This window comes from Kryptolebias marmoratus, linkage group LG5, assembly GCF_001649575.2.
Source record: "Kryptolebias marmoratus isolate JLee-2015 linkage group LG5, ASM164957v2, whole genome shotgun sequence".
Taxonomy (NCBI): Eukaryota; Metazoa; Chordata; class Actinopteri; order Cyprinodontiformes; family Rivulidae; genus Kryptolebias; species Kryptolebias marmoratus.
Genome location: NC_051434.1, coordinates 6,817,749 through 6,834,601, shown reverse-complemented (window position 1 = coordinate 6,834,601; position 16,853 = coordinate 6,817,749). Strand labels below are relative to the sequence as shown.

The following is a 16,853-nucleotide window of genomic DNA, read 5'->3' as shown; positions in this document are numbered from 1 at the left end:
TGAATGCTTTATTCAAACCGTTTCTTTCTCGTTGATATCAAAGTTTTTGCTGCCGCTGACATAATAATGGTGAAAATACTGCTTTTATCTAGCTCTTTTAAGTCCTTTTCATCACTCAAAGTGCTTAGCATTTACAAGATACGCTCAACTAATCACTGAAATTTAGATAATGTCGCCATGCGGAGTTCAGGTATATCACGAGTTCTTTAAAGTTTGGACTAATTCTGCAGAATAATGCCTAAAACCTACGATTTCAACATTTTTAGAAGCTATTTTGGCCATGATTTGGGTCTTTGTCTTGATTTTTGATTTGACAATCTTATCTTTCATGCAATATTTTGATATTCCTTTGAGTTGTGTCTTGCTTTGTTCTTGTTATCAGAGGCTCTTGTTCTAATTAGCCCTTGTTTCTAGCCGGTTTCATATTTTAATCAGTTGTTGTCAGTCTTTAATCATCACTCCAGGTATTTTCTTCTCTTTTCTTTCCTCAGGTCTTCTGTTAACCCAGATTAAGATCCAGATGAAAATGTAAAGGTGATCGACTGCATGAAGCCTAAAGCTCCACTCAGTGCAGATTTACTTCCTTGTCAGATGTTGCATGAAACCTAGAAGAAAATTAAAAACTTTTTTGTTTTTCGAAAAGTCCTGGGGAAACTGTGTCACCTGTTCCAGTTTTAAAATCTTTAATAGAGGGCAGCAGGTCACTGAAGTGTCCCGTACTGAATATACTGACTTTTTAATGGAGGCAGAGTGTGAAAAACATCTTTTGTGCAGGAGGGATGCACACGGAAAAAGGAGCAAGCAAAGAATGGATATTTTTGTTGTGGTGCCATTAAATGAAACACACTGTCTGCTGATAAAGTGACTTTTACTTCACCTTGTTAATTAGTCACATCTGAAAGCTGACGGTCTGTCTTAAACAAACAAGCAGGACTGAAGTCAGAAGGAAGCGCTTCTCTCTCCTGATGGCATATTTTTTTCATTGCAGGAAGTTCTCGATTCGGTAACTCGTGAAGAAATGGGCACACAAGCCTCCAGTGGGAAATAATTCACCCAAATAAATATAAAAAAAGGATTTCATGGAAAATGAGAACATATCTACATGTGTATATGTGCTTTTATTTTTGAAAAAGAGTGCAAAGTTGAAACTATAACGGTGCATTTCAGAGTTGTTTATGAAATGCACCCATCCATCCTCTGTCTCACAGACATTTGAGGCCTTTCACACAGATCTGCTAATGGACTTCATTCTGTCGGAGAATTTCTGGAACAGAGCTTCTGTTTGTGTCTCTTTCCTGTCCTTCCAACCCCTCCGGCTCGTTTAAGGCCAAAGGACTCAAAGGTTGACAGCTGGGAGATTTATTTGGACAACCATAGTACGGTTTTACACAGCATGAACACTCCCGCAATGTGAACCTAGCTCTCTCCCTCAGAATATTCATCCATTCATCCATTTTCTTTACACGCTATTTCCTCTTCGGGTCGAGAGTAGCTGGTGTCTATCTCCTGGGGTCACTGTGCGAGAGGCGGGGTACATCCTGAACAGGTCGCAAGTCTTCCTCAGAATATCACCAAGAGAACTTGTATTTTTTAATCATCCCCATGATAGTAATAAAACACATTCCACTCACAAATGGCCATTATCTTCAGAAATAAGCATGTTTTCATCCCGCTGCTCGACGTTCTGACTCTAAATTAGGTCTCTCTGGAACACTGTGGCACAATCATCACGGTGCTTCAGTTTCATTTGCTGTCTTTAGCCTCTAATAGATTCAATGCAATCTGCAGGTTTTCTGAGATGGGCAGCGTTGTATAAACTGCCATTTTTATAATTGAATGAAATTGCATTATAACTGGATTTGATTGGGCTGCATTATTGGATTCAAATCTACATTTGACTGTAGTGGATTAAATAGAATTAGTTAGATGAAATTGGATTTAAATTGAACTTGTTTGTGTGTGTGTTTTTGTATACAGTGTTCTTTGATGAATATTGTATAAACAAACTGAAGTGAACTCAGCTGAACTGAATTAGCAGCTCTTTTTTCCACAGGGAACAAAGGTTAAAACAACACAATACGAGTGATTAGAAACAATAAGTACAACACCTGACCTTATTATTCAATAATATCATTAGTACTGATGTAGGATGACCAAAATGATATTGGACTTTAACGTCTCAGACATTTTCATCTCCTGTAGAAGTCGTTCCAACAGGATGTTTGTATATTTTTAGGAGATTTTTTTTCCAAGTGTATCACTTTGTAGACAGTCCTACAGTTGGTCAAACACAAGCAAAATGTTTGTTTAGCTAAATGTATGACTTGCTTTGTTTAAATTTGAAGTTGTATTGGCAGCTTAATAATTGTTCCTTTAGAAATGATTGATCCTGTAGGTGAGGATTTTCCAACTGAAATCGCTTCATTTTCTCGTTTCTCGTTTGCAAAAGTGAGGTGCAGAACAAATTTCTCCAGCCTCAGTTTTTATTTTTTCCACCTAGAACTTTCCAGAATTCGTAACAATGTTGATGTAAAGAAAACTGGTGAGAAAACTGGAGCAGCTTGAGCTCAAATGGGTCAAGGGGGTGGCCCGCTGCTCAGAGACGTTTGTTACAGTTGCAGTTCACCTGCCGCTGATTTCCTTAAAATTATTCACTTTTGTCCTGTGAACATTTTAATGAATTGTAATTCACAAGTACCTGAAAGACCATTAACAGAACATGAATGCACTCTCATTTAATCAGGGAATAATGGCCAGAAAGTTCAGTGCCCCACAGTGACCTGCAGGAGTACTAAAGTTATATAAAGTGGGGTCGAAAGTTGGTTGTTTTTAGAGGCTTTTCACAGAAAAGAAGGTCAAAATGAGATTACTTTTTACATGCTACACTTTTTGTTTGTTTTCTTGGATTTGTTGCAGAGCTCCAAACATGACTTTCTGCTGAATCACTGTAATTGTGAATACAGGGTTGTAATTCTCAGGATGCATCAAAAGTATTCAAGTTCGTCGTCTTTTTAGCATACAAAACAACAAAATCATGACATAATTTTGGTCAGTCTTTGACTTGATTTGTGCTGATTTCAATCTAAGGAAAGAAACGTTCAATTTTATCAGTCTGCACAACATCTGACGGACTCCTCCACCCCCAAGTAAAGTTTAATTTAATATTAAACTAACAATGTCTGGGCAGATACAATCTTTAACTGAGCTGCTCTCCACCAGTGCTGATTATAGCTCGGATACAGCCCATTTTATATGAAGGAAATGCAAAAAGTATGTCCAAACGTGCCAATTCTTTGCCCATCTCAGAAAATCTGACAAAAAAAGAGCAGTAAAGAAGTTAAGTTAAACCATATATATCTATAAAATTGGATAAGTGATCAAATAAGATTAAATTTAAATAAGATTAAGTATGGGAGAAGAAAAAAGGACAAATGCTTGTACTCTGTGGTCATAGTTATATATTTAGTGAATGTCATTCTGTTGTTTTTTTAAAGCATTTTTATGCGTTTGAGTCAACACTAATTCAACTTTTATTCTTTTTTCTTTTATGTGAATTACTTTTGATTAGCATGTGAACAAACTGGACCTAATTTTGAAGATGTTTTGTTATTTTTAGCACTGATTATACCATTTTAATTTCCTTTTTTACATGACAGTGCTGTAATATACCATTTGTCCTGTAGATGGTAGTGAAAAGAAATGATGAAAGTTAACAACCCTCAACAATTCTTAATAAATGAAATGCACAGTTTAATATCACAGGGAAAAGAAGCTGGGATTTTTATCCAGCATAAAAAAAGAACAACACAAAACAGAAAGTCATAGGTATTCAAGAAACATGTCTTAAGCTTGTTTGACATTTTATTAAAAATAAATTACAGTCATTAAATGACGATACGTAAGGGTAAAGCAAATAACATTAATAGATGAACTTTAGTCCCCAAAGATGGATTTGGGAGTCTAGAGTTTCGGTCATGAAACACCAAATATGTGCTTTGTTAAAAATCTAAATAAATTTAAAAATAACTGGCAATAACATATATTAAACATAATTCTTATGAAAGATAATTCAGTCGTTATAAAACGATTGTTGAGTCTGTTTCTGTCACTACTATAACCTTGATTATTGGACATTTTTGAAACAATGAAACATCTTAAACTGCAACTGCTGATGCTGCAAGTCTCTACCTATGTTACCATCTGGGTTGGAAGCTAAAAAGTTTAAGAACTACTGATATAGAGGTCAAAAGTTGGACTTTGTAGTACAAGAAACTTAAAAACGAGAAGACAACACCTAAACTATTGACTTGTTTTAACTAAAATAAAACTGTGTTTATGTTACTCAAGGAGCTCACAATACATTTGTAAGAGAAGAATTTATGATGTAAAAAAATATTATTATAATAATTGTATTTGGATATTGACGGGGATAATCATGGGTATGACACCTTCAGAGATCCTAAACTAAGAAGGTGGTACAAGAATTAAGTATTGAAACCACCTAAAATCTGATTTTAGTGTTGAATGCATTGACAGGTTTATTTGAGGTAATTGAAGAATTAACTTTAACCAATCATTGTTTAAATAATGTTCACTTTCACATACAGACCAAAGACAGACAGAGTTTAGAGAATAATAAAATAAATGTTTGCAGCAGGAAAGGATATCATATGACAGATGATAGTTACTTTTATCTTTATCTTAATGTTTTTAGAAACAACTCTTTAAAAAAATACATTTATGTTTCGACATTTTATGGTAGCTTGTGTTTCTTTCTTTTTGAAATTTTTATTTTTTATTTGTGCCATCTCAGTCCAGTCCAGTTGGTGGCGCTGCAAGGACACTTCGTCGTGTCTCCAACCGCCTTTGAACTCACGAAGAAGAACAGCAGCAGGCAGGGCTTTGAGCTACGAGCTCTTTAACATTTCGGTCACCCAACAAAGGTGGGCAAATGTCGGCGAAAGTCACTTTTAAACGAACATCGACGTAAAGCTTGATCTTTTTTTAGTTTTTCCGGGCAGCTGTGCTCGGTGACAGCTGCTTCTGTCTGACTTTACTCGGGTTGTAGAAGCGCATCTATTAGCTAGCGTTAGCTTAGCGCCGCTGTTGTTAAACACTGACGAGATTACCGATTATTTCGTCTTTCACAAAATATCATTTTATTCCGAACTCGTCGTTAGTGGCAAATCGTTTCTTCACGTGCGAGCTTGTTAATACATTGTAATAATGTAGCTGTCAGTTGATGTTGTCCTTAAATACTCGTTTTTGTCCCCTCCACCCTCTGTTTGATTACATTCCAGCTAACAACAAACATTTATCAGGTTGTCTTTTTTACCCTTGTGTCTGTCTGTTTCCAGCTGTGTGCCTTTAGTACAACAAATGGAGAAACATTGAAAAAAATTCTCTTCGGTGAGAAGAGAAGAAAAACACTAAGGAGACTTTTTGGGCTGGGAGCAGGTCTCAGACAGCCTGGCCAACATCTCACATCGTGTTTGATCGAAGACAAATGTTTCTGAGTCATGGATCAAGGTGTTGTGGACAGTCCTGTTACCCTTGTCATCAAGGCCCCGAACCAAAAATACGATGACCAGACAATCAACTGTTTCCAGAACTGGACTGTGGAGAAACTCAAAGCCCACCTGTCTGATGTTTACCCCAGTAAACCTGTAAGTACATCACGCTGAAGATACAAATAACACACTTTGTTTCTGTCACAGATAATTTTTCTTATCGATTGTAAAACTGGGCCATATTTTCCTGAGACTCCTCATCTTTAAATCACAAGTTACAACTTCAAGTGCTCACTTTTAAGCTTTTATTTGCCTTAAAATTACAACTTTGTTTTGTAATGCACAAGGGCAGCGAGGGCGATGTTGCTGAAGCAAACTGGTAACAAGTGTTTCTAGCTCATCACGCATTTTAAAATAATTAAGCTGTCATCTGAGTCACCAGCAATTCTCCCAACATCTGGTAGCATCTTGTGACATTTGTAAAGTTCAAACCCTGAGTGAGTTGTGTAAGAGCATTTCTGGCTTCTCCTAAATGTCAGAAATGCAGTTTCACGCAGGACTGGTGAGAAAGAAATTGACTTTGAAACTATTTTAGAGTAGAACTTACACAACTAAGATCCAATTTCTTTGTGTGTGTGTGTGTGTGTGTGTATTCTGCTGAGCTTCCTGCATGATTTGTATCGCAGATGAAGTCTTGTAGCGACGCCAGCCTTTTTGTCTGTTCTCTGCACTGAAAGAAATTAGGTTTTTGCTGAAAAGAACCTTAAAGTCAATAGTTGTGACATAACGGTTATTTCGATTGCCGTGTCATTGTTCTGCTAATCTGATTGTGTTCTTTGCCGCCCGCCAAGAGCTTGTTCTGATGCGATCTTTTTTTAAACACACCGGGAGAAACTGCCGTGCAGTAAATCTCTCCGAGGGCTGGGCTTTTGTTTGTGGGATTCAATTAAGATTAACTGCGATATTATTTAAGAACAAGGAGAACTATCTAGCTGCAAGTGAGTCCGCATTTGAAGGGGGATCATTTAAAATTCTTGAATGGGTGAGGAATGAACGTAGGCTTAATGAGGACACGTTTTGACCTTGTTGTACCGGCTGCTTAATCCACTGCTAAGACCCACTTATCTCAATTTAGGTTACTACGATCTCATCCTCATTACTTACACAAGTTGTCTGCCCTTTGATGCTGTGATCATCCACTTTTCACACTCTGCTGAGTTTCTTTCTTGAGCACAAGTTTTAAATATTAATTTCTTTTTTAAGTTTAAGCAGTGAACCAAATATATGCAGTTAATCATGATGGTAATTCTCTTTTTACTCACTTCTCTCCCGTGACCTCATGAGCATTATTTTGTATGTTTAGAGCTCCAAAGACCAGAGGCTGGTGTATTCTGGGAAACTCCTTTTGGATCACTTCACCTTAAAAGATGTGCTCAGGAAGGTAAGTTCTCGTAGCTCGGGGCATACAGAGAGAGAGGCTTTACTGAGGTCTGTTAAAGATGCACTTCCAAGAGCTTCAAGGAGGCTCTTTTAGCAGAAAAACAATCTGAGCGGTCTGCAAAACAAAATCTATAAACCTGTGAGGAAAATTCCTAAGAACCAGAAGAGCTCACTTACTTCACTGTAGTTGTGCAGAAATGAAAAAGCTTTAATTTTTTTCGAAATAAAAGTTTTTAGCTCTGCTGTTAAGGAAGTGGTTGGCTCACATTTACAGGTATTTTCAACATTTAGATGTCAGTAAAACTATATAATTAGTCCTACAAAACATCATAATACTGACTGAACATGTTTTTTTCCTGTTTTTGCAGTTCTGTAAAGTTGTGTAGGTTTTTTTGTAATAAGTTGTGTGCATCTTTTGTGCGTAGTTCTGTTTTAGAGACACGTTGTTTAGAATATCTCTAAGCTTTGTCAGTCTTCTCCACACACAGCGTGTCAACAGTGGAGCTGCGTACAGAGGTTAAAATACTTCACTTTGTTGATTTTAAGGTCAGATGTGTGCAAAAAAAAGAGCCAACACCCGAAGAGCTTCGATACTGCTGAATCAGCAGGTTTTTAAACATGTTAAAACGACAAAGAGAGCAAAACGTCAGCGATGAGGTTTGACTTGTTTTGTAGATGCAGTAAGAGAGACGAGCTTGTTCTTTACGGTCTTTTTATTTAAACTTTGTAACGTTCTCAGTTTAGCTGCTTTTTGTCCCTTTGAGTCACAGAGGACTCAGGTTTTTTATTTATGTTTTATTTTATTTTATCTTGAGGCATATGATTATCTGTGAGCATTTGCAAATATTATTCCTCTACAAAGTGAATGCTTATAAATTAGATTTAAAAGTTCTTTGATGAGTTCTGTATTGTTAGTCTGAAGGAGATGCAATACTTGGACTCTGGGAGGTAATGAGCTGTGCTGGTCTCCGCAGCAGGACGAGTACCATATGCTCCATCTGGTGTGCGCCTCCAGAACCCCTCCCAGCTCCCCGAAGCCTCCCCGCAGCCGCGGTAACAAGCCTCAGGAGAGCGCCGCCGGTCCCGCGGTGGGTCAGCAGCACGCCTGTCGCACCTTTCAATTCATTTCATCATCATGGCATTTCCTTTCATCATACGGCCTCTCTGCTGCAATCAGGACCTCCCAGAGGATTTTAAATTGTCACGTGTTCTTATTTCAGTACTATTGCTAATATGCTGAACGTTTTTTTTTTTTTTTTTTTTCCGGTAACAGGCCCCTCAAAGTTCTAATAGTCAAACTGGGCAGGTGTCTGCAGCAGGGAGCAGTGATGAGATGAGACAGCAGGCTGGATCTCTTCTTTATCACCAGATGTATTCACAGTTTATGCAGAGGTAAGTTTGGACGGTGAAAAAGTAAAAGCTCCTGCTGTTAGGGGACCCCTTCCTGGAACTTCACTTTTGTTTTTTTTCTTGTAACAAATAAAGCAAAGTTTACTTTTCTCTGTCTAACACATAAAGACCTCATTTAGTAAATCTGACATCAATTCAGGATGATGTTCTAGTTTCTAATTTGGCTCCCCGACCACTTCTGAGTGCATTTTCCCAGAGAATTATTACTGTTTTGGACCTGGACTTTGAACGCAGATTATATAAAATGAGTGAGGACTTTACAGCCTGCATGTAGGTGAAAAGTACTTGCAAACATATAAGCAGATTTGAATTAGATTGTCTCATTTATCCTTTACTTGCTACCAAGATGCCTTTATTGTAATAAGGTCAAAACTGCTGCTCACATTGTAAGAACACCTGAAATGTGTTCAGTTTCGATAAGAGTCCAATTTCCTCGTCCCTTGAAGGAGCAGTGGGTCGGATGTTGTGACATCCTGCAATGTGTGAGACATTTATTTTACAAACTAACCTCTCCTCTTCCGGTAGTGTTAATAAATAAACTGAGGCGACAGTCTGTTGTGTGGACTGTTACAGTAATGAGGTGAAGGTGAGAGAAACTTTTCACGCAGAAGATCAACACGCACAAAGAATCTTGTCTTTACATGATTCAGCACTAACGAAAAATAGTTTGAATATTTTACTTACTGCAACCAATAAACCATCCTTATTGTTGTGCATGCAAAGGTTATTCTTAAGGCAGCGATGATGAGGAATTAAACTTGTGCATTTAACAGTATAAGTGTAAAATAACTTAAAAACAAGGAACAATGCAGCCTGTGATCAAACAAAACATCTCTGTCCTGAACTCACTTGTTGCTGTTTCTCACGTCTGAAGGAAGGAGCAAAGGATATTAAGTTTAAACACTTTATGATATAGTTTATGTATAATTTGAAGTGTTTTGGTGTCTCTTCCAGCTGGAGTCAGGACTCACTGAACGCCCCTCCGACAACCATGCCCTCTTATTACAACCCCTTGACACTAATGTGGTGGCAGCAGCTGTACTTCAGGCAGTACTACATGCATTAGTAAGTCCTTTCCTGTTTTTCTGGATCAAACAATATATTATACTTTTTTTAAACAAAGAGCAGAGTTCTCACAGTCAGCCTCCGCCTTTCCTCCAGTCAGTTACTGGCCGCCTCCTCCCAGCACCTCAGGCCCGACCAGCCCGGCTCGGCTCAGTCCACTCAGTCGGATCCTCTGAGCCGGCGGCCGCAAGCGGGTCGCCACGGCAACCCCGAAGTCCAGATGAACGCCCAGGGTGGGGAGATCCTGAACGAGGAGGAGCTCAACAGGGACTGGCTGGACTGGGTGTACACGTTTTCACGCGCCGCCATTTTGCTGAGCATAGTTTACTTCTACTCGTCCTTCAGCCGCTTCATCATGGTGATGATGGCCATGCTGGTGCTCTACCTGTGAGGGATCCCTTCATTAGCCTCCTTTACACCGTTGTGTACATGTTGTTTTTAATTTTATTTTTGTCTGACGGTCTGTGTGTGCAGGCACCAGGCTGGCTGGTTCCCCTTTAATCTGGAAAACGACCTGCAGCTGCCTGGAGACAGACCCAATCAGGACGAGGAGGAGGGAGAGCAGCCAAATCAGGACGTACAGGAAATGGTAAATGCCTCCTTCATCCAGAACATTTAACTCTTTTACAGTTGAACACCTAACCTAACAATAAATGCAACTATTGGTAAGTAAATTAGGTAACAAAAATACTTTTTTTTTTTTAATAAAAACCTGCATATAATGAGCATTCATTGATCAGACAACAATAAACCTTTTTTAATAGTGAGTTATTTCTGAAGTTACCTGTGTGGACATCTTATTCCACATTCAGGTGAAAGCTGATGTTTCACAGCAGCTGCCTGATAAACATCCGAACGGGAATCAGGTTTGACTCCTAATCAGACTCTGCCTCGTCCGCTCAGGAAGGAGTGAACGACGACGGCTCGGACGACGACGACGGAGAAAGCGGAGAGGAAGGTGCGGAGGATCCCAACAGCGCCCCTAACGCAGGCTTCTTGTCCTCCACCTGGTCTTTTATCATAACGTTCTTCATGTCGCTCATCCCAGAGGGGCCGCAGAACGCCGCCAACTGAGCGCTGGGCGCCGCGAGCCGCTGCAGATCTCAGAGGAGGACGACTTCCTGTTTGGGGAAACTGTTTCTGTTAAAATGCAGTGTTGGTTTCCGACCCTTTCAGTCTGGAAAAAAAGAGGCAGTGTTTTTTTTTTTTTTTTTTTTAAGGTTTGGTTGTCCGCATGATGACAAACATTTCAAACTTAAACGATAATTAAAAAACTACTAAAATGACTATTAACGCCTTTTAAACAGAAATGATAATTGTGGGAAAAAGAACACAGCTGTTGTTGAGTTTGGCAGCTTTTTTTGTTTAATAAGCAGTAAATTTTGTTTAAAAGATTTTGCTTTAGGTTGGGGTGGGAATATCAATATAAGACACTTTAAAACGGCCACTTTAGTACAAATATTATCTCTGTGAATAATAACAAATCGTGTCACACTTATTATATGTTAAACTGCATCAAGTGAATTTGGTCTGAAGGTTTCCGAGTGTGTATCGTGCTGAGCTGTAACCCGATGGGGTTTAAGGATGTTTTTTTTCTTTTCTTTTCTTTGACAAACTGACTGAGAACCTAACAGAGGTGGAGATCCGTGTAAAATACAGATGTTGTAACGGAGAGCTTTTTTAAAATATACATAAAGATGTTCCTACTGTTAAAATATGCACTGCCAAAATGCAGAAACCATATAAGACAAAACAATAAACCTGTTAAGCTTTTGGAAATGACTGCTGCTGTTACTAACATGTAAAAAAAAAAAGAAAAAACAAGAATTATGTTCATGTTTATTAAAATGACATCTAGTGTAATGTTGTCTGGTGATTCAAACGAGTTTTGCTACGTTCTTTTTCTGATTGTCACTAAACTGACAACATGTGAACACTAACGCTGACTGAATTGTGAGTTTTTTTATGTTTGTTTTTGTTGTCTCAGGGGTGAAAGCTGTTTACATTTGTTTGTGTTAGGTTTCTGGTTTGGGTGCACAGATGTGAACCCTGTCCTGTGTCAAGATTGGAGCACGCGTTGCTCAGAAATAATCAAGAAATCCGTGAAAAAAGCAGCTTCAAAGTGGACTACATGTGACCTGTTCCCTGACGTGGTTTCTTGTGTGATATTTAGTCTAAATTAGTTACATTCATTTCGTTTTGTTGTTTTTGGATCATTATAAACCTGTGGTCTCCAACCCTGGTCCTTGAGGGCCACCATCCTGCAGGTTTTACTTGTTTCTCTGCTCCAACACACCTGATTTGAATCAATGGGTGATTAACAGGCTTCTGCAGAACATGAAGAGGTGATTTAACCACTGAATCAGGTGTGTTGGAGCAGGGAAACAAGTAACACATGCAGGATGGTGGCCCTCGAGGACCAGGATTGGACACCCCTGTTATAAACCCAGAGTCCATCTGTGAAGTGCATGTTTTCTGTGTTAAGCTGTGAACACAGAAGGTGCAGTTCTGTTCAGTTTCCTCAGTGCAGAAACAACACGTACTGTTTGTCATCAGAGACCATCAGACACGTTCCTGGAGGAGTAAACATCTGTAATAGCTCTGTGGTCAGCTGGATTCTGTGTTGGGCAGAAATCAATTCAAGCTCCTGGAACGATCAGAGGTAATTTACACCTGCAACAAGGTGAAACCGGTTTAAAGATCTATTCACTGTGGCTTGAACTTTACTTCAAGACGCACGTGTGCCGATTAGAAATGATTTCACTCCTTTTTACACCTACAGTACTTAGAGGTAATCAAACACTGCACAGTCCACTGGGGAGGTCTAATTAAACAAATACGTCAAAACCTTCAGGCGCTCTAATTTGTCAGAAATGTAAAGAGTGAATTGTTTTTTTCTGCAGCAGCATGTTATGTAGACCTCTGCTGCCACCTCCTGCATTTACTTCAGCTTGTGTTAAACGGGACAAAATGCCCTCGTGCTGATATCTGTTTCATTCTTTTAAGGATGAAATCATCGGATTATTTATCTGGTTCACAGCAGTTGTGATTTGTCACAAGAAGAAAATCACAAAGAGGAAAATTCTCAGGTGAAATATTTGCACGCTGGAAGGAAGCCCCTTGTGTCTGTTTATCTTGCTAAAAAAGAAGAAAAGAAAATACCTGACTGCACAAATGTCTTAAAACTAAGCTTGTAGATTTTTTATGGTTAAAAAAAAAGCTTTTTTGTCTCAGAATTGTAACCGTAGCCCAAAAAATACTAATAATGATGCTTACTCTCACCTTTTTTTGCATCAGAGAAACAATTTTTCAATTGATCAAAATAGGGAAAAATACCTTATTTCAGTCTGTTTTCTCCAACACATTAATTTATATTTAAAGCTGTGTTTGGGGTCAGATCTACTCGATCTTCAGGAGAAAAACACATAAAAATTCAAGCTGAGATTTGATTAATAAGCCCTCCTTTCTGTTTCCTGCCGATGGGGCCTCCCCAGCTGTCGTCCCATTTTTCAATTTTGACATTCCAGACTCAAAATACTCCGATTTTCTGACAATTAATAAATCATTTTTGACATCCACACATCTGTAAATGAACTGTAATTAACCATTTTGTCCAGCAGAGTAGTTTTATTGTGTACAATAACTGGATGTAAGGAAGTTTTATCCCTCAGTTACAAATAGTTTTTGTAAACAACCACCTGTTACTGCTGGAGATGTTTCATTCCCTTCTACACTGCTCTGGTTTATGTTGATCTGTGAGGAAATATTTCATCTTAAAGGTTTTTGCTAATATATTTTTACATATGACTGCTGGAGGTAGGCGTCATCTCCCCCCCTGACCAGGAAATGAGAAAAGCGGGTAAAGAAAATCTTTGTCTATAGTCTCATCACCCCAACATGCAAAACTGACGACATTCATAAAGTAGCTGCATGGTTCTTGTTGACGTAATAATTCATCTTAGCATGAAATATGGCAACCCGAGTGGTACATGAACCAGAAGTGGTCATTGTGCAGAAGATGTTCATTTTTTTTTTTGTGAAAACGCAAAAACACAAATGCTTTCCTATACTTAACCAGGCCTGGAAAATAAAATAAAATCAACTTCCATGCTTCCTGAAAACCCCCGATGGTCCCACTGAGGTTAAATAAAAACAGGCGAAAAGCAGAACGTGTTCATTTTATTGCTTTGCAACAATCAGTCATGACAGAGGAGTCACCACCTAAACGACAGGATGCAAAGTTCTTCACCAGTGGTTTGTGCATCAGTAGAAACCCGTTTCACTGAGGGATTCTGATGGGCAATCATCACTTTTCCTGCAGCAGATTCAAATTTATTTCTTCTAATTGAAAGTGATGCTGTGAAAATAGGGTCTTTAATAGTAAATTATTTTGTTCAGAAACTTTCTACTGATTTCTGTTCACTTTGGTCAGAGCAACCATGAGTGAAGAGTTATAACTATACATTACTATTTTTATTGGTTTTTTTTGGCAAAATAAATAAATACACATTTATTTCTGACCATGACACCACAATAATTTAACATTCACTGATTATTTAAATATAAGTATTATTAACACTTTAGTTTTTTTTTGGTGGTAAACAAATACTAGAGCCGTGACAGCTTAACACACACAGATAAACAAAGTTTTAGTTACATTTGTAAATGGAAAACGGGTCAAAGTTCGTGTTTTCCTGTTGGTGGCTTGGGCTACGACTTTCACACAGACGCAGAACGACACGACGACGACGACGAACAGAAAGCATCTGCAACACGCTTCGTAAAACGAGGGGCCCATCTTTGGAGCTTGTGCGCCGTCATGTGCACCTGTACAACATTTTAATCGTCACACTTTTGCACACAAAGAGCTTCAACAAGGCACGTAAGCTGTCGGTAGTAGGATCGCTACACAGAGCTGATGAAACGCGCACGCAAACGTCTCACGAACAATTCTTTGCCAGAATATTAAAGGAGTTTCAGGAGTCCAAACATTGAACTGTATTGGAATACTTATTGCTAAAACACGACTGCACTTAGCAAAATAAAAACACATTTCTAGAATATGAGGCTTTTCTTTTTTTTTCTTACATATCCAGTAGAAATATTTTGCATAAAATTATCTGTAACACTAGACATCTTTGTACGACAAACATATTCACAAGAATGCAGACGGTAGAAAATGAGTGCAACTACCCGGGATCACAAATATTCTCTTCTTTATTTGCACTTTAATATATTTTATCATTTATTAAAATAGTTTTGACGCCAGCGACAAAAGGAGGGCAGGTAACTGTCGCTGCCTTGAGTCAAAATAATAATAAAAAAACCTAAATGAAACCAAACAACCACAATCAGAAATCAGTCAAGACTCTTGAGCTGAGTTTGAAGAACATTCCTAAGAAATATTGCAGGAAGGGAAGTTATCTTTTTATGAACACAATAGAATCTATGTTTAATCGTAAACCTTCCTCGCAAAGTGCTTTACTGTACAGTACAGACTTTTAATGGCCTCTAAAGTGGCTTTTCTATTACAATACAAATGAAAAGTACAGTATTCACACAGATAAAATACTTCAAGATAACAGACATTACGTGGGCTGAACACCGACACTGTGGAACCCCCAGAGAAAGGAGGCTCCTGGTAGAAAAACCCAGGATGTATGCAGTCGTGGTCTGAATGTGGCTCTGCGTTTGGTTTGGATCGCTGTGCTTCAGAAGGAAATCAAACACGGACAGTACTTTAATGGCTTTTATGAGAGCATTTTTTGTTTTTTTTTGGAAGCTGGTGTAACTGATTCAACCCTAAACCAAAAATCGTACAGTTCTGTCAGCAGTGAAAGTGAAATCAGTTCAGTTCATGCAGTCTGAGATCCTCATCTGCCTTTCCTTTGACGTCCGGTTTAAAGTGGGAGATAAAAGATGGCCCGGCGGTGTGTTGAGTAGAACTGGACACGTGTCCTCGTGGGAGCTCTTCTGCTCCTGGCAGAGAAAAAGCAGACCCCTCCCCCCCCTGCGAACAGACTGTGGCGCTCCAGGTCCCCTTTGAGCTGCTGGCGAGCTCCGTGGCGTGAAAGTGTTGTGAGGGTCCGGGAGAGCAGAGCGAGCCTTCCTTCGTTACAGGAAGGTCTCGGTGGTGGAGCCCTCTCCTGGTGTGTCTGGGCTGACGTCAACTCGAACGCAGGCCACCTTCTCCTGGCTGTTCAGAGAGGAAGAAAGAGAAGCAGAATGAGTGCTGGTGCAGATTTAAAATCTGTTAAATAAGATAAATATTAAGCGCACGGCAGTAGCAGTTAGTGCAATGGTTCCCAACCTGGAGTCCTCACTGAAAGAGGCACCACGTTTATCAGGGTGTGTGAGATGTTCTTATTCGCTACATGCAAAACACTTCAAATGTGCAAATCTACAAAATGAGTAAAAAATCTATGTAGATGGAATAACTACACTTTGCAGATAACAGGGTTTATACATGTTGAAATAAAAAAAATGAACACAAGAAATTTTAAAACATGAAAATTTATCTTTACCAATTGCCCAATTTAACCTCATCTGGGAGTTAAAATATTTAGCTGGCAGACAGGACCAAACTGTGTGCTTTTTTAAAACTATCTTCTGTTTGTAAAAGGATTGTTTAAATGTCTTTTCAAAATATAGTTTGTTTGTAGTGCTGCAGAAAAGATTGGATCCCTCCCTGATCTGAATCAAAAGTTTTCAAGACTTTCAAATGAGTGTATTTGAAAAATTGACAGAATATCATCAAAATAAAGTTTTATGCTGGCATATTAATTAAATGTATTTTATAATAAAGGTACCTCCATTAAAGGTACTCATTGCAAAGTCTTAAAGATCAGGCAAAGAAATGAACAAAGTAAGAAACAGAATCTGCCCGTTCCCTTATACTGATGGTTATTATGGCCTTAAATTAAAGAACTGATTTCTTGAGTTGTCTTACATAAATTTCCTTTTATCTTCTCTTCTCTGAGATCTAAATTTGTCCGTTTTCACCACATCTGTTCACCTCCTCCGACATTGGACCAGCCTGATGTAGGTCAGTCATGTGACTCGAGCCTCTATGTTTATTTTTGGTGGATTCAGCCTGGTGCTTTGTTTACACGTTTCCGAACTGCAGATCAATATGTCTGCAAAACTACTGGAGTTACAAACTGCACCTTTTGATGTAGTTCAGTATAAGGCTTTTTATGTTTGATTTCATACTTTGCAACGAGTGCCTTCAACCAGGGGTGGAAATTAGCACCCGCCACCCGCCAAATGCGGGTAAATATTTGAAGTGGCGGGTGAATTTGATCAACACACACGCCACTGTGGCGGGTTGGCAATTTGAACAGAAAATGTGTTATTTGTCCTCCTGACATATAGGGGGCAGTAATGTGCTCGAGTTGCTGCTGTTACGTCGAGCCGCGTTCCCCCATC

The 16,853-nt window shown here is 38.9% G+C and overlaps 2 protein-coding genes across 13 annotated transcripts in view; one reads left to right on the top strand and one right to left on the bottom strand.

Moving 5' to 3' along the window:
• The first annotated feature begins 4,838 nt into the window (after positions 1-4,838).
• Positions 4,839-11,365, top strand: LOC108238205 (homocysteine-responsive endoplasmic reticulum-resident ubiquitin-like domain member 2 protein). Of its 3 annotated transcripts, XM_025006652.2 has the most exons (10): positions 4,839-4,943; positions 5,358-5,666; positions 6,874-6,951; positions 7,925-8,038; positions 8,224-8,342; positions 9,315-9,425; positions 9,522-9,812; positions 9,900-10,014; positions 10,329-10,383; positions 10,474-11,365. In XM_025006652.2, the coding sequence occupies exons 2-10, from the start codon at positions 5,520-5,522 to the stop codon at positions 10,497-10,499; spliced, it is 1,056 nt and encodes a 351-aa protein (XP_024862420.1). In that variant the 5' UTR covers positions 4,839-4,943; positions 5,358-5,519; the 3' UTR covers positions 10,500-11,365. The 3 variants fall into 3 exon arrangements, with proteins under 3 accessions (XP_024862420.1, XP_017275650.1, XP_017275642.1); XM_017420161.3 differs by having other exon boundaries at positions 7,928-8,038; positions 10,329-11,365; XM_017420153.3 differs by having other exon boundaries at positions 10,329-11,365.
• Positions 11,366-13,876: 2,511 nt separating this feature from the next.
• Positions 13,877-16,853, bottom strand: part of LOC108240072 (sodium bicarbonate cotransporter 3) — a 39,793-nt gene continuing 36,816 nt past the window's right edge. For all 10 annotated transcript variants that reach the window (XM_017423241.3, XM_017423206.3, XM_017423250.3 and 7 more), the window contains one exon: positions 13,877-15,621. In XM_017423241.3, coding sequence (XP_017278730.1) covers positions 15,540-15,621 — 82 coding nt within the window. In that variant the 3' untranslated portion in view covers positions 13,877-15,539. The remainder of the gene's footprint in view (positions 15,622-16,853) is intronic.